Source organism: Balaenoptera borealis (assembly GCF_965194805.1).
Source record: "Balaenoptera borealis genome assembly, chromosome: 16".
In the NCBI taxonomy this organism is placed as follows: Eukaryota; Metazoa; Chordata; class Mammalia; order Artiodactyla; family Balaenopteridae; genus Balaenoptera; species Balaenoptera borealis.
The window spans coordinates 72,874,692-72,899,278 of NC_138872.1; the positions used below are offsets into that span (position 1 = coordinate 72,874,692).

General features: G+C 49.3%; 2 protein-coding genes across 9 annotated transcripts in view; both read left to right on the forward strand.

Moving 5' to 3' along the window:
- The window catches only part of SRCAP (Snf2 related CREBBP activator protein), a 33,463-nt gene extending 28,929 nt beyond the window's left edge, over positions 1 to 4,534 (forward strand). For all 4 annotated transcript variants that reach the window (XM_082360211.1, XM_082360212.1, XM_082360213.1 and 1 more), the window contains 3 exons: positions 876 to 1,070; positions 1,227 to 1,310; positions 1,414 to 4,534. In XM_082360211.1, coding sequence (XP_082216337.1) covers positions 876 to 1,070; positions 1,227 to 1,310; positions 1,414 to 4,104 — 2,970 coding nt within the window. In that variant the 3' untranslated portion in view covers positions 4,105 to 4,534. The remainder of the gene's footprint in view (positions 1 to 875; positions 1,071 to 1,226; positions 1,311 to 1,413) is intronic.
- A 52-nt stretch (positions 4,535 to 4,586) lies between these two features.
- LOC309613424 (phosphorylase b kinase gamma catalytic chain, liver/testis isoform) lies at positions 4,587 to 24,527 on the forward strand. Of its 5 annotated transcripts, XM_082360229.1 has the most exons (12): positions 4,587 to 4,707; positions 4,876 to 5,092; positions 6,142 to 6,312; positions 12,900 to 13,012; positions 19,691 to 19,866; positions 20,122 to 20,176; positions 21,206 to 21,271; positions 21,354 to 21,517; positions 23,320 to 23,410; positions 23,506 to 23,659; positions 23,732 to 23,857; positions 23,956 to 24,527. In XM_082360229.1, the coding sequence occupies exons 3-12, from the start codon at positions 6,145 to 6,147 to the stop codon at positions 24,247 to 24,249; spliced, it is 1,407 nt and encodes a 468-aa protein (XP_082216355.1). In that variant the 5' UTR covers positions 4,587 to 4,707; positions 4,876 to 5,092; positions 6,142 to 6,144; the 3' UTR covers positions 24,250 to 24,527. The 5 variants fall into 5 exon arrangements, with proteins under 5 accessions (XP_082216355.1, XP_082216354.1, XP_082216352.1 ...); XM_082360226.1 differs by lacking the exons at positions 4,587 to 4,707; positions 4,876 to 5,092; positions 6,142 to 6,312 and adding an exon at positions 12,397 to 12,495; XM_082360225.1 differs by lacking the exons at positions 4,587 to 4,707; positions 4,876 to 5,092; positions 6,142 to 6,312 and adding an exon at positions 12,489 to 12,568.
- Positions 24,528 to 24,587: the final 60 nt, after the last annotated feature.

Here is a 24,587-nt window from a genome sequence, read left to right on the forward strand (position 1 = left end):
GCATGTGGGATCTACCCAGACCAGGGCTCGAACCCGTGTCCCCTGCATTGGCAGGCAGATTCTCAACCACTGCGCCACCAGGGAAGCCCCAACAGTGCTTCTTAATAGTGTTCGTTAAGCCACATCCATTTAATCTTCTGAGCCTCACTTCCCACTTTTCTGAAATGCTAAATTAGAAGGAAGTAACTGAAGGTTAAATAGCATAGTGGATGTAAGAAGCGCTTTGTATATGGTGTAAAACTCATTTCCCAAACATTAATGCATACTAGAATCACTTGGAAGGCTTTGAAAAAGATTGATTCCTGGGTCCCATCTCACAGTCTACTTAAATCATGATTTTGAGTGGTGAGGTCTGGGCATCTGTATTTTTTCAGAAGTAGACAGATGTTTAGGAACTATAGGTGTGGATTATCATGGAGAAATTTTCCCCTACCAAGTGCCTTCCTCTCATGCTCTAGGCTACTTCCCTCAGTGACTTTGGTGTGATCTCCCTGGATATTCACCTCAGGGGAATGATCATATGTTAATCTGTTGTCATGAGGCATCTCAGTGCAAAAAAGAATTGTGGATTATTTTGTATTCAAAACTTCTGGGATTGCTTTTTTAAAGAGATTTGAGGCTGACTTGAATAGAAAGTAAGTGGAACTAGAGGTCTCTAAAACAGTTATTTTGTCCCTGGTGGCACTCCTGGTTGAATCTGTTCCATCCTATGTGGACCACTGTGTTGCTTTGGTAATTTTGGGGGCGCAGAAGAGAGTTGAGTTCTGATTTAAATCTGGTTTGGTGTAAACGCGGCCTCAAACATTTGCCAGAATCAAATCACAGGATGTAAAGTTCTTTAATTCTCATGGTTTTTCTTCCCCACACCCTCATAGGCATTGTGTCGGGCAGAGGATGAAGAGGATATCCGTGCGGCCACCCAGGCCAAGGCTGAACAGGTGGCTGAGCTTGCAGAATTCAATGAGAATGATGGGTTTCCTGCTGCTGACGGAGAGGAGGCTGGTCGGCCTGGGGCTGAAGATGAGGAGATGTCCCGGGCTGAGCAGGAAATTGCTGCCCTTGTAGAACAGGTCAGTGTTGGATCCACTAGTTCTCAACCTCACCCTCCACAACTCCTTCCTCTGGACTCTGCGACCTTCTTTCTGTCTTCTCTGGTGAAAATAATCAAGGGTGATGGGCCCTGGGCACCAGGTCCCTATGTTCATCATCGCTGCTCTTCCCCACAGCTGACTCCCATTGAGCGCTATGCCATGAAATTCCTGGAAGCCTCACTGGAGGAGGTGAGCCGAGAGGAGCTCAAGCAGGCAGAAGTGAGTATGGGGGTGGGGATAAAAGTGGAAAGTGGCTGCTTTCCACCCACTTCCCATGCCGCTTGCCTCCCTCTGACCACTCCTTGGGCTCTGTTTTTGGTAGGAGCAAGTGGAAGCTGCCCGCAAGGACCTGGACCAAGCGAAGGAGGAGGTGTTCCGCCTACCCCAGGAGGAGGAGGAGGGGCCAGGGGCTGGGGATGAGGTTTCCTGTGGGACTGGTGGAGGCAGCCACCGGCGCAGTAAGAAGGCCAAGGCCCCCGAAAGGCCAGGGACTCGCGTCAGTGAGCGTCTTCGTGGAGCCCGGGCTGAAACTCAAGGGGCAAACCACACTCCTGTCACATCCACGCATCATACCCGCAGCACCTCCACACCCCCCCGCTGCAGCCCTGCCAGGGACCGAGTTCCCCGGCCAGCGCCTAGGCCTCGACCCACTCCAGCTTCAGCTCCTGCTGCAATTCCTGCCCCAGTCCCTGCCCCAGTCTCTGCCCCAATCCCCATTTCAGCCCCAAATCCAATAACCATGCTTCCTGTCCATATCTTGCCTTCTCCTCCTCTTCCTTCTGCACAGATTCCTCCCTCTTGTTCTTCTGCCTGTACCCCTCCTCCTGCCTGTACCCCTCCACCAGCTCATACCCCACCTCCAGCCCAAACTTCTCTCTTAACTCCTTCCTCCCCTCTCTTGCTTGGTCTACCTTCTGTGCCCATTTCCCCACCAGTCACCAACCTCCCCTTGGGCATGGGGCCTGAGGCAGAGCTGTGTGCACAAGCAATGGCATCTACTGAGTCCCTGGAGCTGGCTGATATGGCCAGTTCCGAGACTTCCCCAATTACTCTTGTGCCCCCTAAGGATCTGTTGCCAGTTGCTGTTGAGATCCTGCCTATGTCAGAGAAGAACCTTTCTCTCACCTCTTCTGCACCTAGCCCAAACCTGGCAGCTGGCAGCGTCCCCAACGGTCAAGAGCAGGAGGTGCCCGAGCCTGCCGAGGCGACCATCCTCTCAGTGCTGCCTGATGGTGAGGAAGTGGCCACGTGTCTGAGTGAGAGCAATAGGCTGGAGCTCCCACCCTCAGCAGCATCTGATGAGCTACTTCAGGAGCCACTGGAGGCTGACAAGAACTCAGAAGAGCTGGTGGAGGCCCAGACCCCAACGTCTACCCCAGAGAAACCACAGGAACTTGTTTCAGCTGAGGTCGCAGCCCCATCAACCTCATCCTCGGCCACCTCCACACCTGAGGGTCCTTCGCCTGCCCGGCCCCCTCGGCGTCGCACCAGTGCCGATGTAGAAATTAGGGGTCAGGGGGCTGGTCGGCCAGGGCAGCCTCCAGGTCCCAAAGTGCTTCGCAAGCTGCCAGGACGGCTAGTGACTGTGGTAGAGGAAAAGGAACTGGTGAGGCGACGGCGACAGCAGCGGGGAACTGCCAGCACCCTAGTGCCTGGGGTCTCTGAGACTGGTGCCAGCCCGGGAAGCCCATCTACCCGCAGCATGTCGGGGCCAGAATCCTCACCTCCCACCAGTGGTCCCTGTGAAGCTGCTCCCCCATCCACACTGCCCACCCCAACCCAGCAGCCCTTCATAGCTCGCCGTCGCATTGAGCTGGGGCTGACCGGTGGGGGCAGCCCAGAAAATGGAGAAGGGGCACTACTTGCCATCACCCCTCCTGCTGTGAAACGTCGCAGGGGGAGGCCCCCCAAGAAGAACAGGTCTCCAGCAGATGCTGGGCGAGGGGTGGATGAGGCACCTTCATCCACCTCTAAGGGAAAAACCAATGGGGCTGACTCAGTCCCTGGGGCTGAGACCCTTATTGTTGCGGAGCCTGTCCTGGCACCCCAGCTTATTCCTGGGCCCCAGCCTCTTGGACCCCAGCCAGTTCATAGACCCGAGCCTGTCATCCTATCACCTGTGGAGAAAAGAAGGCGTGGGCGGCCCCCTAAGGCCCGAGATTTGCCCATTCCTGGGACCATTTCCTCTCCAGGGGATGGCAGCTTAGAGAGCCGGACACAGCCACTCCCGATACCGCCACCCCTGCCACCACTCCCACCACTCCTAGCCTGTCCCACTGCTACTGTCGCCAACACTGTCACCACTCTCACCATTTCAACATCCCCACCCAAGCGGAAGCGGGGCCGACCTCCCAAGAATCCGCCATCACCTCGGCCCAGCCAGCTCCCTGTCTTGGACCGCGACAGCTCTTCTGTCCTTGAGAGCTGTGGATTGGGGAAGCAGCGGCAACCCCAGGGCCAGGGGGAGAGTGAGGGTAGTTCATCTGATGAGGATGGAAGCCGCCCCCTCACCCGCCTGGCCCGCTTACGTCTTGAAGCAGAAGGAATGAGGGGACGAAAGAGTGAAGGGTCCATGGTAGTAGCTGTAATTCAGGATGATCTGGATTTAGTGGATAGTGGGCCAGGCGGGTTAGAATTGACACCTCCCGTGGTCTCATTGGCTCCAAAACTGCGCTCGACCCGGCTGCGTCCAGGGTCTCTAGTTCCCCCACTAGAGACTGAGAAGGTGCCTCGCAAACGGGCAGGAGCCCCAGTTGGTGGTGGTCCTGGGCTGGCAAAGCGGAGCCGCCTGCAGCCCCCAAGTCCCCTGGGGCCTGAGGGTTCAGTAGAGGAGTCTGAGGCTGAAGCCTCAGGTGAGGAGGAGGAAGGGGATGGGACCCCACGGCGCCGGCCTGGCCCCCGCCGGCTTGGTGGGGCCACCAACCAAGGGGACCAGCGTATCTTGCGCAGCAGTGCCCCTTCCCACTTGGCTGGCCCTACCATTAGTCACAGAGGCCGTAAAGCCAAGACGTGAGTGGGCTGCCCCCCTTCACCTAGGCTTTCTGCCATGGCCCCTCTCCCTCCATGACCAGGCCTGGCTCTTAACCACTACTTGAAGTCTTTTGAGGGGGGAATCCTCCAGGGAGACATAGGGGCCTTCTCCCTTCTTTCCACCAAAGTAGGGGGTAGGCAACTGGTTGTCATGGAAACGGGGCTCTTCACATATCCCCTTCCCTTCCACCCCACATGGCTGGGCAGTGTTAAGGGTGGCAAGATAGTCTTTGTCCCCACCCCCTTGTACTTGATTTCCCCAGCTATCTTTCACAGCCCCCCACCCTTAGGGGAAGGGGGAGGGGCTTCTCTCTACAATGAGTTTTTTTTCTTTTTTTCTTTTTTCTTTTTTTTTTTTTTTTTTTAAGAAGAAAAAAATAATAAACTTAGTTTCTGTATGAGCATCCGCGTAAGGAGGCTTCTGATTTTCTGGTCTGGTGGAGGGTTGGGTGGGAACTTGGGTATCATTTTTCTCTTCTCTCTTGCTCTTGCTAAGACCCTAGTACCTGATCTCTAACTCAGAATTATGTATCTTTGAGGCAGAAATCTCCACGCAAGAAGAGGGAAGAATGGCAAATCTTATCTGGTAGGGTACCTTTCCCTAAAGTTTCAATTTTAAGTCATTCAGACTCATACTTTTCCTCTCCTCCCTTCTATTCCCTTGGTTGCTGGACTTTCCTTGGGAGCTATCTGATGCCTCAGACTTTTCCCTGCTTTAATCCCTCTTGCTCAGGTGCTTTCACTCCCTTTCCAGAAGGCAGGCATTCTACCTCCAGTTACTCCATCTAGCCAGACTGGTTTGAATCAGCCACACCCCCTTCTGAGCTTCTGGGGCTCTTCGGATGGTGGCTGGCCACCCAACCCCACCCCTGGGCTTGGCTTGGAGCCCTGAGTCAGCTCCATCTCCACCCAAGCCAAATCAAACCTGAGGCAGGAGCCGAAACTCACAGTTCCTCAAGGCCTATAGCCAGGTAAGAGTCCCCGTTTGTTTTTACATTTTCTCTGATCTCAGTTCCCTGGACCCTCTCCTTGTGTTCTCCCCTGATGACTGTACTGTTTACCTCATCTCAGTTCTTTCCTCATATCCATTCTCCTGCAGCTTTGTGGCACATATCATTCTTGGCTCTTGTCTTGCCTCTTCTCTTTAACCTTTCCTATCCTTTGTTACTTGTGTTCTGAGAACTGCAAATGTTTTCATTTTGTCTAGGGTGAAGGGGAATGGTTGGGGATGAAGGTAGAAAGGCAGTTTGATGCCAGGGCTCTGAGGGCTTGGGAAATAGGGAGATGAAAAATGATTAAGTAGGGCATCATTATGCAGGTTTCTGTGTGGCTTATGAGGTCATTTGGACTCGGTGTTAATCTGATTGTATTGTATGACCTGGGTAAAATGGAGAGAGGAAGTGGAAGGGAGCATAGCAAGGGAAGCTCTGATTTGGGGAGGGTGAGGTGTTTCTGAAGTTGAGTTTCCTCAGCTACAAAGAGAGCTTAGATGGGTACTTTTCCCCTCCTTTCCCCCATCCCCAGGACTGTTTTCACATGAAATGGCTGATTTTCTTAAAGTGGAGTACAGGACCTAGGATGCCATTCTCTGATTCCTCCTTAATATTTGAGGGCAGCCTCTAAGGAACTTCAGGGCCCTTTGAAATACAGTTTAAAATCACTGAATTGGGTAGTCTCAGACTCCTAGCAGTTTTTGAGATTCTGTGTTTTTCTACTGCCTCTCAGCATGCACCTGTCATTTTGCTTTTCCCCACTTGCCAAAACAGTAAGTAATACAGATAATGCTACATTCACACCAGCTTGCCTTTAAAGACTGGGAACCTTAGGCTGAGGAAAAAGGGTTCCAGACACACATTTCCTCTCAGTCTATGAGTCACTAGGGGAATTCCCCAGGTAAGGCAGCATTCCTGAGAGTTCGACTAGGCCATGACATGATCAGAGAGACGGGTAGAGTCTGAGCAAGACTCTACCAGTGGTTCAGTTGTTGGGCTTACAAGTATCTTGACTGTATCGCCCACAGGTGATGGAGGACGAGGAGAAGGCAGTGGAGAGCTTGGTGAGCAACACGGAAGCTGCTTGTTCTCCATCCCCCATTCGCTGCTGCTCGCTCCGCCTCCGCTACTTGGCAGCTACTAGCATTATATGTGGCTGCTCTTGCCTGGGAGTCGTGGCCCTTGTGTTTGCCATCAAGGTGAGGAAAGCAATTCCTATGGGAGCAGGGGTGTGGGTGTAGTAAGGCAATGGTTCTGTATACCTGATCTATCTACATTGATCAAACAATAAGTACCTGCCAGAGCCTGGCTGTGGGCCTCATGCCAGAAATAGGAATAAGACATGGTTCCTGCCATCAAAGGGCCCACAGTCTAGCAAAAGAGATGGCTGTGAAAATAGGTAATTATTAATGGAATACAGCTCATCAGTACTATGATAGAGGAAGCACAGGGTATTCCAGGAGCTATGTATGTGTATGTATATGTATGTAAGTACATGTACGTGTATAATAGAGTAGGTGACAGGAAAGGCATCCTAAGGGAGTAAAAAGAAAGTAATCTTAAAGGATGAGTGAATAAGGGTAAAAGTGCATTCCAGGCGAAGGGAGCACAGGCAGCCTATACAAAGGCAACCTGGACTGTTAGTTCAGCATGACTGAACCAGTACGGAATAGTGAGAGATGAAGCCAGAGGATCCAGATTCCCAAGAGCCTCCAGTGCTGTGCTTAGGAGTTTCAGCTTTATCTGGGAAGTACTAGGGAGCCTTTCAAGGATTTTTGCAAAGGAGAATGACATGGTCAGATTTGTGTTGCAGTAAGGTCCACTCTCAAGGCCTATAAAGAGGAAGAATGGGAAGGGGCAAGACTCAGGGCAGCCGAGCAGTAACTAGAACAATGTATAGGAGTTCAGAAGAAGCTATGAAGTTTTTGAGAGGGCTTCACCATTTCAAAACATCTAACAGAAACCGCACGTGTACCTTTTGGAATTTCCTCGACCCTAGTTGTATTTTTATCAAACTGTTTTCTTATCATCATAATTTCTGGGTTTCATTAGGGCAAAATCATAAAAAGAATCCTTAATGAAAAAGATGAGGCCCATTGGGCTAATGAGAATGGAGTGCTGTTTGGTTGGACATGAGTGAAATACTCCAAGATTGCTCACTGTTTCTTGCCAAGAATTCCAAATTCTGAATGAATCTGAAATGAGAAAAGGATGGGGAATAAAATGAAAAGTATTTTCCCATATGTGATCTTCTGAGCAAACAACAGCCGTCCTGAAAAGGAGGCAGAGCAGAGTGGGTACCTTACTTTGCAGTTGAGACATGAGAGTTAGAAACTGGAAAGGGAGGTGGAGGGTTTGGGTGTGAGATTTTGAGCCAAGACGAGGATATAGGATTGGAGTGGGGCAGTGGGCATTTTGGGGCAGAAGCAGGGGGAGAACCTAACCAAAAACCTGCCCCCACAGGCGGAAGAGCGGCATAAGGCAGGCCGGTTGGAGGAGGCAGTGCACTGGGGGTCCCGGGCCCGGAGGTTCATCCTGGCCAGCTTTGCCGTCTGGCTTGCTGTCCTTGTTCTGGGCCCGCTGCTTCTATGGCTGCTCTCCTACGCCATCGCCCAGGCTGAGTGACCCTGGCTGGCCTTTGCTGAGAGTCAGCCGAGACATCCTGGATCCTGCAATGCGGCATTGCTAGGGTCTGGTGCCAACAATGGTACTTCCTGGCTGGAAGGATGGTGCCTCTCTCAAAGGGCTTTGGAAGAGAGAGGCAGCAGCTGAGACTGATGAGGGGAGGTCAGCCTGCTCTGTTCTTTCAGTGCCCACCATCCCCTATTCCCCCCAATCTCCTCCATCCTAGGGGCCTCTAGGAGGTGGGGTTGAAGCCCAGGCCTGATTTTATTAGTATTTGTTTTGTAATAAAAATCTTTTTTAGTGGCGAAATGCTCCTGTCTAATTGTTCTTCCCCTGCTTTTCCCTGGGCCCTTAGTGAGAGCCAGACTGGACATCTGACTGATGGCAGAAGCCTGCATCTCCCCTTACCTAGGAGCTTCAAGAGGAGGAAAGGATTTTTTTCCCCCTTTTCCTTCTTCTTCTGGAAGTTTCCCTTCTTGGAAAGACCCAAGCTTCTCCCTTACCTATCAACAGAGACCCTTAGGCCACAGAGGAAAAGTCGTAGCAGCAGCTACTAGTTATTGAGTGCTTACTATATTCCAGGCTGTGTGCTAATAAGCATTTTATATTTCTTAACTTCTTCAGTCCTCAAAATCACTCAGTAGGAGGTACTACTGTTTTTATTTTATAGTTGAGGAAACAGGCACAGATTATCCAAGGTCACACAGCTAGTAAGTGGCAGAGCTGGAATTCAACCTAGACAGTTAGTTCCAGAGCTGAGAGACGAGTGAAAGGATTGGATAATAGCAACCACCACCCTGTATGTAGAAACTTGTATGATTATAATGAATTTTCATATCCTTTATCTTGGGCCTTGTGATAATACTTTAAACATTTTTAAAATTGTGAGGTACATAAAGCAAAATATCCAAAACAGAATATACAGCTCAATAAGTTAACACAAAGAAAACATCTGAAAAACCACCATTCAGTCAATTTAACCAATTTAACATTGCCAGCACTCCAAAGCCTCCTTTATACCCTTTCCAATCACTACACCTTCGTTTCTTCCCAGAGGTAACTTTCTGTTTGTTACCCACAAGTATTCTGACTTCTAACAATGTAGTTTAGTTTTGCCTGCATTTGAACACTATATAAATGGAATCATATGTATTCTTTTTATGTCTTGCTTCTTTTACTTAACATTGCTTGTGAGATTGATCAATATTTGGTGTAGCTGTAGTTTTCATTACTGTATTGTATTCCATTATATGACTATATTACAATTTACCCATTTTCTGTTAGTGGACTTTTGGAACGTTTCCCATTAGGATATTATGAATCATGCTGCTTTGGACATTCTTGTACATGTTTTTTGAAGTACATGTACCCTGGGAATGAAATTTTGGGGTTATTTCACCAGCAGAGAGAGACCAAAAGAGCACCTAAAGGAATTAGAGATGTTGCACACTGAAGATTAAAGGGGAAGGAGGGGCACATGATGGTTGTTTTCAGTGTTCCAAAGTGTTTCAGGAAGGAAAAGTGAAGGGAATCCATTGTTGGTCCAGAGGTTAGAACTACAACAATGGGTAGAAGCCATATAAACAGCAGTGGTTCTGAACCTTGACTTCACAATGGAACCTCCTGGGGAGCCTTAAAAAGTAACTTATGCCTGAGCTTTACCCCCCCAGAGATTCTGATTTAATTTGTGTGAGGTGCTGCCTGGGCATCAGGATAACTCATTTTAGAGAGATTTTTTACAAAAAATTTTTAAAGCTAGTATTTGATTAATTAGCAGCTTCAGTTTAACTAGAATATCCCATTTCCCCAAACTGATTACATGAGGTCTTGCTATTTTTTAACTATTTTGAAAAAATTTCAAATCTATAGAATAACAGTACAATGAACTCGTGTACTCTTACCTAGATTTATAATGTTTAACACTTCACCACATTTGCTTTATATCTTTCTAAATATACATAATTGTTACTGCTGAATCATTTGAGGGTAAGTTGAAGGCCCTTCATCTCTAAATACCTCATGATCTATATCTCCTAAGAACAAGGATATTCTCTCACATAACTACAGTACAATTATATAATTCAGAGAAGTTAACATCTGTACAATATTATCTTCTAATATATAGTCCATATTCAAACTTGCCAGTTGTCCCAATAATGTCCTGTATAGCAATTTTGCTTTAGGGTCCAGTGTGGGAACACTTAACTGCATTTAGTTTGTCATACCTCTTTAGCATTCTTCAATTTTTAGTAGGTCCTCACCCTTTCTTTTTTTGTCTTTCATGACATTTTTGAGGTGAGGCCATTTGTAGAATGTCTCTCAGTTTGGGTTCTTATGACTGAATTCAGGTTATGCATTTTTGGCTGAAATATTACATAAGCTGTATGTCCTCAATACATCACATCGAGAGGCATATGTCAATTTGCCCTTTTATTGGTGGAGGTAACATTGACAACTTGATTTTAAGGTAGTGTCTGTCAGATTTCTGCAGAGGTAAAGATACTTTTTTTCCTTTGTAATTAAAAAGTTATCTGTATAGGGACTTCCCTGGTGGCGCAGTGGTTAAGAATCCGCCTGCCAACGCAGGGGACACGGGTTCAAGCCCTGGTCCGGGAAGATCCCACATGCCGTGGAGTAACTAAGCCCGTGCGCCACAACTACTGAGCCTGCGTGCTGCAACTACTGAAGCCTGCGAGCCTAGAGTCCATGCTCTGCAACAAGAGAAGCCACCACAGTGTGAAGCCCATGCACCGCAACGAAGAGTAGCCCCCGCTCACCGCAACCAGAGAAAGCCCGCGTGCAGCAACGAAGACCCAACGCAGACAAAAATAAAATAAATAAATAAATAAATAAATAAATTTACCAAAAAAAAAAAAGTTATCTGTATAAATACCTCAGCAAATTTTTACCAGTAACTTTAATGCCCATTTTGCCCAAGTCATTTATTCTGAGGCTTACAAAATGTTGATGATTTAACTTTATCATTCTTTCTATACTTATTAGTTGGCACTCTACTATAAAGAAGGTCTTTTTCGCTTTCATTTATTTATTTACAATTTTTAGTGTCAGTATGGTCTCAGATTGTTTTTAAATTCAATTTGTTATATCCATTACTGTCTTTAGGCTTCTTAAATTGTTTTGTTGAGGTATAATTTACTTACAGTAAAGTACACAGATCTTATGTGTGCCGAATGGTGAATGTTTTTACACGAACACACCTGTGTAATCACCACCTAGGTGAACAGAACATTTCTAGTACATCAGAAGGCTCCCTCATAGCCCTCTCAGTCTCATTATCATTTTTGTCCCTGATTTCAACCTGGTTCTTGTGTCTAAGTCCCCATCTTTCTTCACTTGCTTTCTGGCACAAATTATTCCAGGCTCATTTTGTACTTTCTCTGCTCCAGCCTGGGAATTGGCCATTTCTCCCAAGGAGCCCTGGTTTCTTTTATTGAGGACTGTTACTTTGAAATCAGTATCTAGACACTAGCTTTGCTCACTCTGCTGGGACATTATTGCTTCTAGGCCCTTTCAGAGGTTAGAGCTAGAAAATATCTAATTTTATCTAAAGTAATTTCTTAAAATCATACCTCCAATTTCAATCAATCATAAGGTGCTCTCCTTTCCCTATTCCAGATTCCATATTCCCACAGTAAGAATCTAGGCTGCCAACTACATCAGTGTTTATTCACTTGCTCAATTTCAAAATAATTATCCCATTATGCTACCAAACAACAAGTCTACTAAGTAAAGTACAAGATTTCTTTGCAACTATTTTGTCTTTAGATTAATGGTATAAGGTCAAAGTACTCTGTTAAAAAGTTACTTGGATTCGTTTTTCTCCTCTTACATGCTTGCAATCCCAAAGTGACATTTCTAAGACAGTTAGAAGATTAAATGAATTCATTCTCTGCCTCCTGGAACACAACCTCCACAAGGGTAGGGACCTTATTTTTTTTCATTGCTATTAGTCTAACTCTTAGACGCTCAATAAATATTTGTTGAATGAGTAAGTGAATGCCAGGGTTGAGCTGTGCACTGAGATTTATGAAGTGAGTCGCTCCTGGCAGAATCTCATAACCTGGTAGGCTTCGAACCAAGTGTGATATTCCCCAAGGCTTTCGGGAGGTGGTGGTGGAAGACTGGGAAAATGTATAACCCCAGATGGTGAGCACTAGGGCTTTGGAGGTATTCAAGAGTCGGAGCAGCCACAGGACGAGAAAGCCTCTTCTGGCTGACGGGCCGTGGCTCGTACAAGCTCGTACCAAGTAGCCAAGTTGAGGTCCAAGTTGCATGCTCTGCCCCTCAAAGCAGGCGCTTTGGACTAGGCTAATATTTTTAAAAGCCGAATTCAGATAGAGATTCTGAGAGACTGAGGGGACCATGCCCAAGTCCGGGAGTCGGAGGCGCAGCGAGTCCCGCGTACCGGCTACCCGGAGGTCACACTTACCGGTAACTCTAACTTCCGGGTCCCGTTCCAGGCCTCCAGCCCCACTGGTCAATAAGCTCCGCCCCCTGCTGGCCCCAGCAGATGCCATGCCCTGATTGGCCGTATCTGAAGCCCCGCCCTAGCGTCGCAACCTCAGGTAACTCCGAGCTCCAACTCCCGCGCCAGCCTCGGGACTGTCGGCTTCTTATTGGACTACCAGTTTCCAATCGGAAGGGTGTTTGAACCTCAGTCTTCGGGTGGCGCTGGCCATTGGCGGACAGGATGGGGGCGGGGCCTGAGGTCGTCGCCGGCACTGCCTGTGGCTAAGGTAAGGGACTAGAGGCGAACCCGGCGACAGGGCGGCCTCGCGTCGACTCTGACTTCTCTCCCCGCCCCCGCGGGTGAGCCCGCGCGAGACCCCGCGCCCCCTCCCAGCGCCCGCCCAAGTGCGCCTGCGCAGCAACAGCCACCAGTCCGAGTACCCCTTCCCCTCTTCCTCCGCACCTTTTCCCTTCCTCTCCCCCGCCCCCCTCCCTGCCTTGCCATCCCGTCCCGACCCCTAAGGCCCTTTCGTGTGGTCTCCCTAGTCCCTGTCCTTCCCCCACCCCGTCCCCATCCCACAGGATCCTGGCTCCCCAGCCGCAAGGGCTGCGCCTCCGCGAGCCGCGATGTTCGTCCTCTCAGAGCCTGTGGGCCTCCCTGCCTTCACTGCCCTCCGTTTCCTCCACACAGGCCCCCACCTACTTCAAAATGACGCTGGACGTGGGGCCGGAGGATGAGCTGCCCGACTGGGCTGCGGCCAAGGAGTTTTACCAGAAGTACGACCCTAAGGACGTCATTGGCAGGTGAGCCCACGGCAGGGAAACAGAGGTCCAGAGAGGTCAGGTCCTAGCCAGGGTACACAGTTCCCTCTGAGGGGTGAAGAGTTCTAAATGGGAAGGGTCAGTGGTGAGTGGAGGAACATTTGGTGGCTAGACTCTTATTCTGGGTCAGCCCCCATTTTTTCACGAATTCATTCATTTATGTGTTCAACAAACATAATTCAAGCACCTGCTGGGTACCAGACACAAAGGTAAATATGGGGAGGGTAGAAGAGATGTTTATGCCCTGGAGGTACTCCAAGTGATGTGACTGAAGGAGACACATGAACGTATAAAAAGTATCAGGCTGTGTGAAAAGTGCTGCTGGGTCTCAGAAAACCACAGCTTCCCAGAAGTGGTGATATTTGGGTCTTGAAGGATGAGTAGGAGTTCAGCACACACCAAATAGAAGGAAGCCATCACCTGTAGAGGCAGTGGCCGATACATTTATTCATCAAGGTTTCCTAAGCATGTACAATGTGCTGGGTGCACTGTGCTAGGCACTGGAGATGTAAGACCCACACCTTAACATCTTACAAGGTTTCTGTTCTCCTGGAGTTTATGTTCTAGTGGTAGAGAGAGACAGTAAACACGAAAACAAGTTAAAGTTCAGTGTAAGTGCTAGGGAGAAAATAAATAGGGTTATGGAACAAGAGTAATTAATGGAGCTGAGACTTGGACGATGAGAATGAACAGGTCATGAGCTGAGGCAGGATATATTCCGAGCAGAGGGAACTGCCGTGTGCAAAGGCTCAAGATAGGAAAGGGCCTCTTCAAGCAATAGATAGAAGATCGTAGTGACTAGAATGTTGTAAGAGTGGGAAAAGGTGGAGGAAATTAAGTTGGGGAGGTAAATAGAGGTTGGATTATGTAGAGCCTTGGGCCAGGATAAAGAATTTTTTTAGAAATAAATTTATTTATTTATTTATTATTTATTTTTGGCTGTGTTGGGTCTTCGTTGCTGCCTCGGGCTTTTCTCTAGTTGCGGCGAGTGGGGGCTACTCTTCGTTGCGGTGCACGGGCTTCTCATCACGGTGGCTTCCTTTGTTGCGGAGCACGGGCTGTAGGCGCGTGGGCTTCAGTAGTTGTGGCTCGTGGGCTCTAGAGCGCAGGCTCAGTAGTTGTGGTGCACGGGCTCAGTTGCTCCACGGCATGTGGGGTCTTCCCGGACCAGGGCTCGAACGCGTGTCCCCTGCATTGGCAGGCGGATTCTTAACCACTGCGCCACCAGGGAAGTTCCAGGAATTTTTTTTTTTTTAAGCAGATATTCATATTTTTTATTTTTATTTATTTATTTATTTATTTTTGGCTGTGTTGGGTCTTCGTTCCTGTGCGAGGGCTTTCTCCAGTTGCGGCAAGCGGGGGCCACTCTTCATCCCGGTGCGCGGGCCTCTCACTATCGTGGCCTCTCTTGTTGTGGAGCACAGGCTCCAGACGCGCAGGCTCAGTAGTTGTGGCTCACGGGCCTAGTTGCTCCGCGGCATGTGGGATCTTCCCAGACCAGGGCTCGAACCCGTGTCTCCTGCATCGGCAGGCAGACTCTCAACCACTGCACCACCAGGGAAGCCCCAGGAATTTTTTTTTAAGATTTTTTTTGATGCGGACCATCTTTAAAGTCTTTATTGATTGTTACAATATTGCTTCTGTTTTATGTTTTGGTTGTTTGGCCGCAAGGCACGTGGGATCCTAGCTCCCCAGGGATCGAACCCGCACCCCCCTGCATTGGAAGGCAAAGTCTTAACCACTGGACCGCCAGGGAATTCCCTAGGATAAGGAATGTAAAGTTTATTCTGGTGATATTGGTGGTTTCCAGTAGGGTAGTAATGTGATCTGATTTACATTTCTGTGATTTGGGGCCTAGGAACCTAATCTTTCTATGCCTCAAAGTTTCTCCATTGTAAATGGGAGAATTAGGAAAAGAGCCTACCTTGTAGGTTGCTGTGAGGAAGGAAAGAGTTAATATGATACTCTTAGGACACATCCTGGCACATGGTGAGTGCTCAATACAGATGTGTTATCACATTTAAAAAAGATCATCTGGCTCTTATGTGGAGAGTGGATAGGAGAGGGGCAAGAATGGAAGCATAGAGACCAGCTAGGAAGCTACTGATTCATTCAGGCTAGAGATGGTGATGGTTTAGACTAGAGTGGTAGTGGTAGAGATGGAGAGAAGTGGATAATTTAGGTGATGGCTTGAAGGGAGAGTTGATACAATTTCCTGAAGGATTGGATATGGACCACAAGGGAAAGGGAAGAAAACAAGAATAAATTCTAAGGTTTGGATTTGAGTGCTTGAGTACCATTTACTGAAATGAAGAAGACTGGGGAAGATCAGTCTGGAGGGAGGTGTGAGCAAGTCAAGAGTTCCACCAACTGGAGCTGTCCAGTGGGCGTGTGAGTCTGGAACTCAAGCAAGAGCGCTGGGCTAGAGCTGTTAACTTGGGAGGCATCAGCATATAGATAGTAGTTGGCAAGAGAAATGTAGAGTAGTGAAAGAGGCCTAGGCTCAGACCGTGGGGCATGTCACCATTAAGGAGTTAGAGAAGGAGGAGCCAGCAAGGGAAACTATAGAGATGCCATCTGTGAGTTAAAAAGAAAAACACAAGAGTATGTTTGGAACTTCCTTGGTGGCTCAGTGGTTAAGAATCTACCTGCCAGTGCAGGGGACGTGGGTTCGATCCCTGGTCCAGGAAGATCCCATATGCCACAGAGCAACGAAGCCCGTGCGCCACAACTACTGAGCCTGCATTCTAGAGCCCGTGAGCCACAACTAGTGAGCCCACGTGCCACAACTACTGAAGCCTGCACGCCTAGAGCCCGTGCTCCACAACAAGAGAAGCCACGACAGTGAGAAGCCCGCACACCGCAACGAAGAGTAGCGCCCCCGCTCGCTGCAACTAGAGAAAGCCCGCGCGCAGCAACGAAGACCCAACGCAGCCAAAAATAAATAAATAAATTAATTAATTAATTTAAAAAACCACCAACTTTAAAAAAAAAAAGGAAGAGTATGTTTCTGGAAGGTTGGCGTGGTCTGCTGTGACACATGCTGCTGAGGCCAGGAAATCCAATGGGGGTGTGACCATTAGATTTGTTCAGACTCCTTTTAGATAGCACATGGAGATGTCAAAAAGGTTGTTGGAATCAGGAATTCTGGAGAGAAATCAAGGCTTGAGACAGCGTAGCAGGAAGCATTTGCACATAGTTGGTATTTAAAGCCCCTGGGGGGAATTCCCTGCGGTCTAATGGTTAGGACTCTGTGCTTCCACTGAAGGGGGCATGGGTTTGATCCCTGGTCAGGGACTAAGATCCCACATGCTGCGCGTGGTGTGACCAAAATTGAAAAAAAAAAAAGCCCCTGGGTCTGGATGGAGGTCACAGGGAAGAGAGAATATTGGGAAAAGAAGAGAGCTGAGATCCAAGTCCTGAGATGCTGCAAGGTTTCAGGACCAGGTGAGGGAAGATGCACTGAGGCTAGGAAGAGCCCTTAGGTAAAAACAGTGGTTCCACTGCCAAGGGCACAGAAAGACCAGTTTTGAAGAAGGCAGATCAGAGAGTAGGGTCCTTATCATTTCATTCCAAGATTACTGTGGTAGCATCATCCCTCGTCTCTCTCTTCTACCTTTTCCCTCTTGTTTTTCCTGCACAGTAAATTACCTGCACGCTCTAACTAAATTACTTTTTCCAGAGTACCAATTTCAGACCTGAAGCTTTAAAAGAGCTGGAAATTGGTGATAAGTTATAAGTCACTGAAACAAAGGTTGAAGAGCAGGGTTATAGCCAGGGATGAGGCTGAAAAGAGACTAAGAAGTTGGTGAAGGCCTTGAGTGACAGATGAAGGAATTCGGATTTGATTTTTATCTTGTAAGTAATAGGGAGGCAGTATGGAAAGAAAACAAGAATTTTGAATGCATTCCACAGGTAACTGTAAGGTTGAAAGTATTAGGTATCATTTAAAAAGAGGACAGTTGCTTTAGGGGTACTGCTGAGGAAGGAGGGGACACAGAACTTAGTAAAGAATTTAAACAGGGAAGTTTTTAAGCAGGGAATGACACGATTGGGGCTGTTTTAAGAAGCTAGTTCTCAAAGCAGTGTGGCAGATAGGTGGCAGTGGTTGAGATTAGCAGCAGGGAGATCAGTTAGGAGACCACTGTGGTGGTGGGGATGGAGTATTAGGAAACAGATTTGAGAGATAATACAAGATGGGCTGGACTGGTTGGATGTGGTAGATTGTGGAGGAGAGGGCGAAGCCAAGAATGGCACCAGGGTTTCTAGTTTGGGAGTCGGATTGAATGGCATTGCTATTAATTGAGATCAGGAATTGAGGAGCTAGTGTCGGGAAGATGAAGTGTTCAGTGGTCATGATGACAGTGAGAGGTCTCTAGGATCCTTGGGAAGCAATTCATTCAGTGAGATGTGTTGGCCTGACATCTGGGGGAGTTCCCTGGTGGCCTAGTGGTTAGGTTTCTGGGCTTTCACTGCCATGGCCCGAGTTCAATCCCTGGTTGAGGAACTGAGATCCCGCAAGCTGTGTGGTGCCGCCAAAAAAAAAAAAAAAATGGCTGGGGGGGGTGGGGTAGACAATCTGGGCATGAATGTTGAAGTCATGGAGGTGGATAAGATTACTGAGAGTGTATATAGCCTGAGAACAGGGCCAAGGATGGGATCCTGGGGAAGTCTTAACATTTAAGGGGTGGGCAGAGAACAAGGTACTGGGGTGCATCAGTAGGAAGAGTTTGGACTTTGAAGACCCAGGTTTCCCATGTAGATAGTCATGACACATAGTAGGAAGGCTTAATTAAAAGGGAATGCTCCTACAGGTAGGGGCTTCCCTGGTGGCACAGTGGTTGAGAATCCACCTGCCAATGCAGGGCACATGGGTTCGAGCCCTGGTCCGGGAAGATCCCACGTGCCAAGGAGCAACTAAGCCCATGCGCCACAACTACTGAGCCTGCTCTCTAGAGCCCACGAGCCACAACTACTGAAGCCTGCCTGCCTAGAGCCCATGCTCCGCAACAAGAGAAGCCACTGCAGTGAGAAGCCCGCGCACCGCAATGAAGAGTAGCCCCCGCTCGCCTCAACTAGAGAAAGCCCGCGTGTAACAACGAAGACCCAATGCAGCCAAAAAAAAAAAAAGAATAAATAAAGTAAATAAATTAAGAAAAAAAAAAGGGGAATGCTCCTACAGGTAAAATGCTATAGGATACCAGCGAAGGGAGTGGCCCCTCCCTCCTGGAGAATAAACAAAGAACTGGTAGACGCAGCATTCATTTTGGGCCTTAAAGCAGGGATTCTTTGCTCTATGACTTCAAAGGATCTTTGACCACCCCCCCGCCCCGAAATAATAAAAATGTTGGATATATGTGGCAGAGGTCTCCAGCTTTCCACAAATTCTCAGAGGTTCATTAAAAGATGAGTAATAATTAGACCAGGGACCTCAAACTCAGGTGCCCTTAGTAGTTGGGCAGAAAATGAAAACTGTGAAGTGACCAAGAGTAAAAGAGTAGGAAGTGGTGAGCATTGTGGCAGCTGGAGCGTTCTTGTTCCAACTAAGGTATGTGAATTCAGACTTGTAAATAACAATGCACTGACCAGAGTGTAATATATCTGTGGGCTGTGTTTGCCTGGAGGGTCAATAGTTTGCATCCACTGATTGAACCAGAGATGTGGGTGACAGGCATTTCAAGCAAAAGGAGTTACATAAAGGCAAGGAGGCCCTGGGAGCACAGCAGTGAGGTTGTGTGAAGGGCAGCCAGGGAAGCAGCATGCGAAATGTGGTATGAGGTCAGATCCTGGAGAGATTTGCACCTTAGCCTGAAATACTTGTAGGGTCACACAGAGTTGGTGACAGAGCCCAAGCAAGGAGATCCTTGTCTAGGACTTTGTCTTTTTTTCTTTTTTTCGGCCGTGCCATGCGGCTTGTGTGATCTTAGTTCCCCAACCAGGGATCGAACCCGAGCCCTCTGCAGTGGAAGCGTGGAGTCCTAACCACTGGACCGCATGGAATTCCCTAGGACTTTGTCTTTACAAAGCCAAATGGGCTTTCCTGTCTCTACCTCATTAACGCCTTTCAGCATCCCTTCAAGATATTGTTGGCTACATTTCAGAGCAGGTGAAGTGGAAGCCCAGAGACCTTATTATGTCAGTGGGTCACTTGGAGGTTAATTAGTGACAGATTTGGGGCCTAAACCAAGATCTCCTACTTCTCAACTTTGGTCTTCTGGTCAGTGGCCCAATATTTATTTGGAGCCTCCTTCACTTGAGGTATTGTAGGGGAACTTTGGGATTTAGATGGGGGTAACCGTGGAAGTGGGTAAAATCTGGAGGGAGCCTTCCCACTTTCTCCTTGTGGGGTTCTAGGGCAAGGGACAGGTTCTGGGGCCCAGTGCCTAGGCTCACCCATGGAGGGAGTGGCAGAGACTGGAACCCAGGACCCCTGCCTGCCTGCCCTATGAGCTTTGTGTAGCACCTTGCTGGGTGCCCAGGTTGCTTGCTGAGGCTACTGTGAAGCTCCTGCAGGCCAGGGTGAGCTCCTTGGGAGTTCGCCCTGTTGTCTAAATGGGTTTCCAGAGTCTGGCGTAGTGGGTGTGAGGCTGCCGAGGCTCTACTCTGCGTGGAAATGAGAGAGTAGGAGGCCCTGACTTGTGTGTTGTCTGACTCTGGCAGAGGAGTGAGCTCTGTAGTCCGCCGTTGCGTTCATCGAGTTACTGGCCGTGAGTTTGCGGTGAAGATCATGGAGGTGACAGCTGAGCGGCTGAGTCCTGAGCAGCTGGAGGAGGTGCGAGAAGCCACGCGGCGAGAGACACACATCCTTCGCCAGGTCGCCGGCCACCCCCACATCAGTGAGGCTGCATTCCCTGCTCCTGTTAGCCCTGCCCACAGCCCACTTCCCCCAGCACTGCCTCCACGCCTCTGCTCCCTTACTCCTGGCTCCGCTGCACCTCAAAGTGTGGCCAGCCTTTGGGTCCCTACTGCCTCCTTTGGTTCTCCTTCCTTCCCAGTAACAGCCCACTGCTGCCTCAGGGTGGAAAAGGCCCTTTAATATGCATCTGCTCCTTTCCATCTCTGTCTCTCTGCCTTTCTGCCTCTTTCCCCAGTCACTCTCATCGATTCCTACGAGTCTTCTAGCTTCATGTTCCTGGTGTTTGACCTGTGAGTATCTCCCGGCCCCAATCGAGAAGCCTCCTCCTCACCTCCATGCATGGACCCAGCCTTACAGCACAGTGGGCTGAAGACCACCCTGCTCACACCTTCCTCTGCTCCCGCTCAGGCCTGCCTGCCAGCTCAGGGCTCTGGCCCTTCTCCCTAGGTGCCCAGATTGAGGCAAGTTCTTCAGGAGTCATAGTGACCAGCTAAGTACAAAGGGTCTTCATGAGACCCTGTTTTAGGAGGAGAGTGTTCATCCGTGAGCTGACCACTTATAAACTGACTCTCCCTCACCAGTCGCCCGGTGTTCAACACCCTCCACTGGAGTCTCTCTCTGCCCATCAATTCTTTTTCTGGTCGGTCTAAAGCTGAATGTCAGATATTATACAGTGCTATAATGCAAACCAGTTGCAAAGGTACTTCAAAAGAGAATGGTTTGGATACCAGATGTTTAAGAGAGGCCCTTGGAAGAAATTTACAAAGCCTTCAGACAGAAATGACCCTCTGCAAGAGTCGTGGGGAAGTGGGAAGTATCTGTTACACCACCATGCAACTTTGTGGAACCTGATGTGTTCTTTATTTCAAGGATTGACGCAGAGTTGCAATTATAGCCTCAGTTTTTAAAGACAAGATAAAATAAGCAAAATTCAAAATAAAGTCCCATTCAACTTTCTTGCTACTATTAACTGTAAAATTTTGGTCCGTGGTCTAAATAGATTCACTTCAAAAGGCGTTTTTTGAGTGTATTCTCAGATAACACAGACTTCCTGTAAATGATTATTATCACAAGGCACTTATTCTTGCTAAAATAGCCCCCTTGTGGCACAGTGCAGATATTTCGACGGCCACCGCATTGGGCCAAAGTGCCCCTGACATCCGGTTCGCTCTTGGAGTGCTCTGTCTCGAGACCCTTTCATTTGTCTACAGAGGGATCTCTTTACTGGCCTTTTCCATGGTATTTTCTGTGAGCACTGGCTGCTTTTCTCAGCTGCCACTGTGAGGTGCACCTATCTCCCAACCCCTCCTATCCCTTAGGATGCGGAAGGGAGAGCTGTTTGACTATCTCACAGAGAAGGTGGCCCTCTCAGAAAAGGAAACCAGGTAATGGCTGAGCCTGCAGCCCCTGGGATGAGCAGGGGTGGGGCGGGGCAGGGAGAAGCAAAGGAGACTGTGCCTCCCTCAGGTCCATCATGAGGTCTCTGCTGGAAGCAGTGAGCTTTCTCCACGCCAACAACATTGTACACCGAGACCTGAAGCCTGAGAATATTCTCCTAGATGACAATATGCAGATCCGACTTTCAGATTTTGGGTTCTCCTGCCACTTGGAACCTGACGAGAAGCTTCGAGGTGAGGGGACCTGGTACCCTGAGAGGCTTGGGAGGGAAAGAGGCTCAGGCCTGGGGCTGGTTGGCTGGGTCTGAGAACTGGGTCCCAAGTACCAAGGAAAGGAAGGTCATTGAGCGCTTGCCAGGTCCCCACTGGGTGCAGAGCCTTGTGTGCAAATCAACGTGGGCTTCCTGACCTGGAGGCAGACAAGTGAGCAGATCATGGCACACAGCAGGCAAGGGGCCATGCCAGGAAGGAGTACCTGATTCAGCTGTAGGGACCCACAGAGGACGGGGCTTGGACCTCGGCCTGGGGAGGCTGGGCTTGTCGCAGGAGGAAAAAGAGGGAGCGAGGGATAGCAGGGCTCAGCTGTGCCTTTGGGGTCTGGCGGAGGCAGGTCCACAGTGTGCTGCTTAGGTGCTATGAGGAGCCTGGTGTGGCGCGACAGCCCTTCTCACCTGGTGCCCACACATTTGTTGTGACAGCCGTTTCTAGTGCAAGTGGAAAACTAAACAAAGTTCAACTGTGAGACTCCTCAGAGCCTTTAATATACTACTTCCTCTCCTTCAGTGGCTCTGCATTGGACTTACTAATAGCTAACATTCACTGGGCACTTATTGTGAGTAAGGCACCACGCTGAGTCTACATGGCTTATTTCTCTAGATCCTCTCAACAGCTCTGAAATAGTATTTGTGTCTCTATTTTATAAGTGGGCTTAATGAGGTGAGGTGACTTGCCCAAGGTCACGTAGGTGTGATTTGAACGTGGGCAGTGTGACTCCAGAGTTCATGGTCTTAATCTGTGGACTTACACATCTTCCAGATGCTGTGCTTTGTGTCCCTTTGGGCTGCCACATACACTTCCCTATTCTGAATCATTTCTGCCCCTGCCCACTCCAGCCTCTCCCTTGGCTTGGATAATTCAACTTTTACTTTAAAGCTCTATGTCAGGTTAGAGCCCTTGCTTTTTGCTCTTATATCTCCCCCACTTCATGATACCTGTCTTACTCTGTTATTTGTTTGCTTTCTGGTAGGTGGTGAGCTTGGTAAGGGCACATCAAATTCGCCACTGTGTCTAGTGTGGTGCTTGGCACATGGTAGGCGTTCAGTAAATAGTTTGAGTTGGAATGAATTTCCCAAGAGAAATTCAATTTCTCAATTCAGGCCTGTTAAGATCTCTTGGAAGTGTGCCATGGATCACAGTTTGGAAATTGCTGGGATGGAAGAATTGGTGCCAGAAGAAACTAAAAATATAGGATTAGATCAAGTCATGGAGGGCTCTGTGCTGTAGGAATCTAGACTTTATCCTGAGGCCATGATGGGAAGCCAGGGAAGGGTTTTAAACAAACAATTTACCCAGAATGTGCCTTAAGAAATCCCATATTCCTACTCATTCCCCTTGGTTGAGTGGTGGTTCCAATAACCGCAGTAGAGATTATAGGAGGAGGAATAGATTTGGGCAGAAAGGAATGCAGAAAAGATTTAAGTTTTGTTTTCTATGTGTGTATATATGTAAAAACGTGATAAAAAGTTGTGTAAGGAGTGGGTTGGCTGGAGGGTTGGGGGAGGCAAGTGGTACAGTTGGATAGCACCTTGAAGTCAATCTAAAAATCAGGTTTTCCCAGGAAGGCCACCAGGAGCCTTGGTGGGTCCTTGAATTGTTCAGCAGGGCTAGGGTCTAATATCGAGACTTGGCAGAAGGCAGGCAGGAGCAGAATGGGAACACTTGGGGCCCTGGTGGTGTTGAGGCTCCAGCAGAGGTCTGGTGTTAAGGGTCCTTGAGGGGGCTGTGACATCCCATCAATCTCAGGCCTCTCTCCCCAGAGTTGTGTGGGACTCCAGGGTATCTAGCACCAGAGATCCTTAAGTGCTCCATGGATGAAACCCACCCAGGCTACGGCAAGGAGGTCGATCTGTGAGTTTCTGGTCTCCCCCTTCCCTCCTCCTTCGTGTAGTGTCCTTCAACACATTCGCTCACCTAGTCCTCCCTGCCTGTGGTCTCTTTCTCAGCTGGGCCTGTGGGGTGATCTTGTTCACACTCCTGGCTGGCTCACCACCATTCTGGCACCGACGCCAGATCCTGATGTTACGCATGATCATGGAGGGCCAGTACCAGTTTAGTTCACCTGAGTGGGATGACCGTTCTGACACTGTGAAAGACCTGGTGAGCTGGGGCCATGAGAGGGCAAGGAGGGAGGCCCAAGAGCTGCCCCTCATGCTCTGGCATTTCCCGTAGATCTCGAGGCTGCTGCAGGTGGATCCTGAGGAGCGCCTGACAGCTGAGCAAGCCCTACAGCACCCATTCTTTGAGCGCTGTGAAGGCAGCCAACCCTGGAACCTCACCCCCCGCCAGCGGTTCCGGGTAAGCCTGAGAGTGTCAGGGTCTGGGCCTGCTCCTCTGTCCCATGATTCTTCTTGTGGTGGATGTGCCAGTGGAGCTCACACTGCCCCCTTTCCCAGGTGGCAGTGTGGACAGTGCTGGCTGCTGGACGGGTGGCCTTAAGCACCCACCGTGTACGGCCGCTGACCAAGAGTGCACTGTTGAGGGACCCTTATGCGCTGCGGCCAGTGCGGCGCCTCATTGACAGCTGTGCCTTCCGGCTCTATGGACACTGGGTGAAGAAGGGTGAGCAGCAGAACCGGGCAGCCCTCTTCCAGCACCGGCCCCCAGGGCCTTTTCCCATGATGGGCCCTGAAGAGGAGGGGGACTCAGCTACTATCACTGAAGACGAGGCCATGCTGGTGCTGGGCTAGTACTTCAGCCCTGAGGAATCCCAGGAAGCAGAACTCTCCAGGAGGAGGATTTTTATCATTCCAGCTCCTCTGGGCTCTGGCCTCAGGCCCCCCCCATGCCTGGCCAGGCCCGCCACTGATCAAACTATCATAGAGACCAGCCCTGTACACCTACCCCGACTGGCCAGGGCTTTGAGATCAGAGCTGAGGTGGAAGAGAGCCACCCAGAGTGCCATGCCTGGCCTTATCCATGCTGCCTGTGCCACGTATGCAATAAAACCTGCTACACGCCAGGGAGAGCCAGCGTCCTGTGTCTGGTGTCTGGCTTCGGCAGGGAAGCCCAGAAAGGTGCTCAGGAG

Bases quoted from the DNA above. Each gene is read 5' to 3' on its own strand.
- LOC309613424 (XM_082360229.1), top strand. From the start codon at position 6,145: ATGGAGGACGAGGAGAAGGCAGTGGAGAGCTTGGTGAGCAACACGGAA. The intron at 21,518-23,319 runs GTGAGGGGACCT...CTCTCTCCCCAG, and splicing joins ACCTGACGAGAAGCTTCGAG to AGTTGTGTGGGACTCCAGGG. The intron at 23,858-23,955 runs GTAAGCCTGAGA...CCCCTTTCCCAG, and splicing joins CCCCCCGCCAGCGGTTCCGG to GTGGCAGTGTGGACAGTGCT.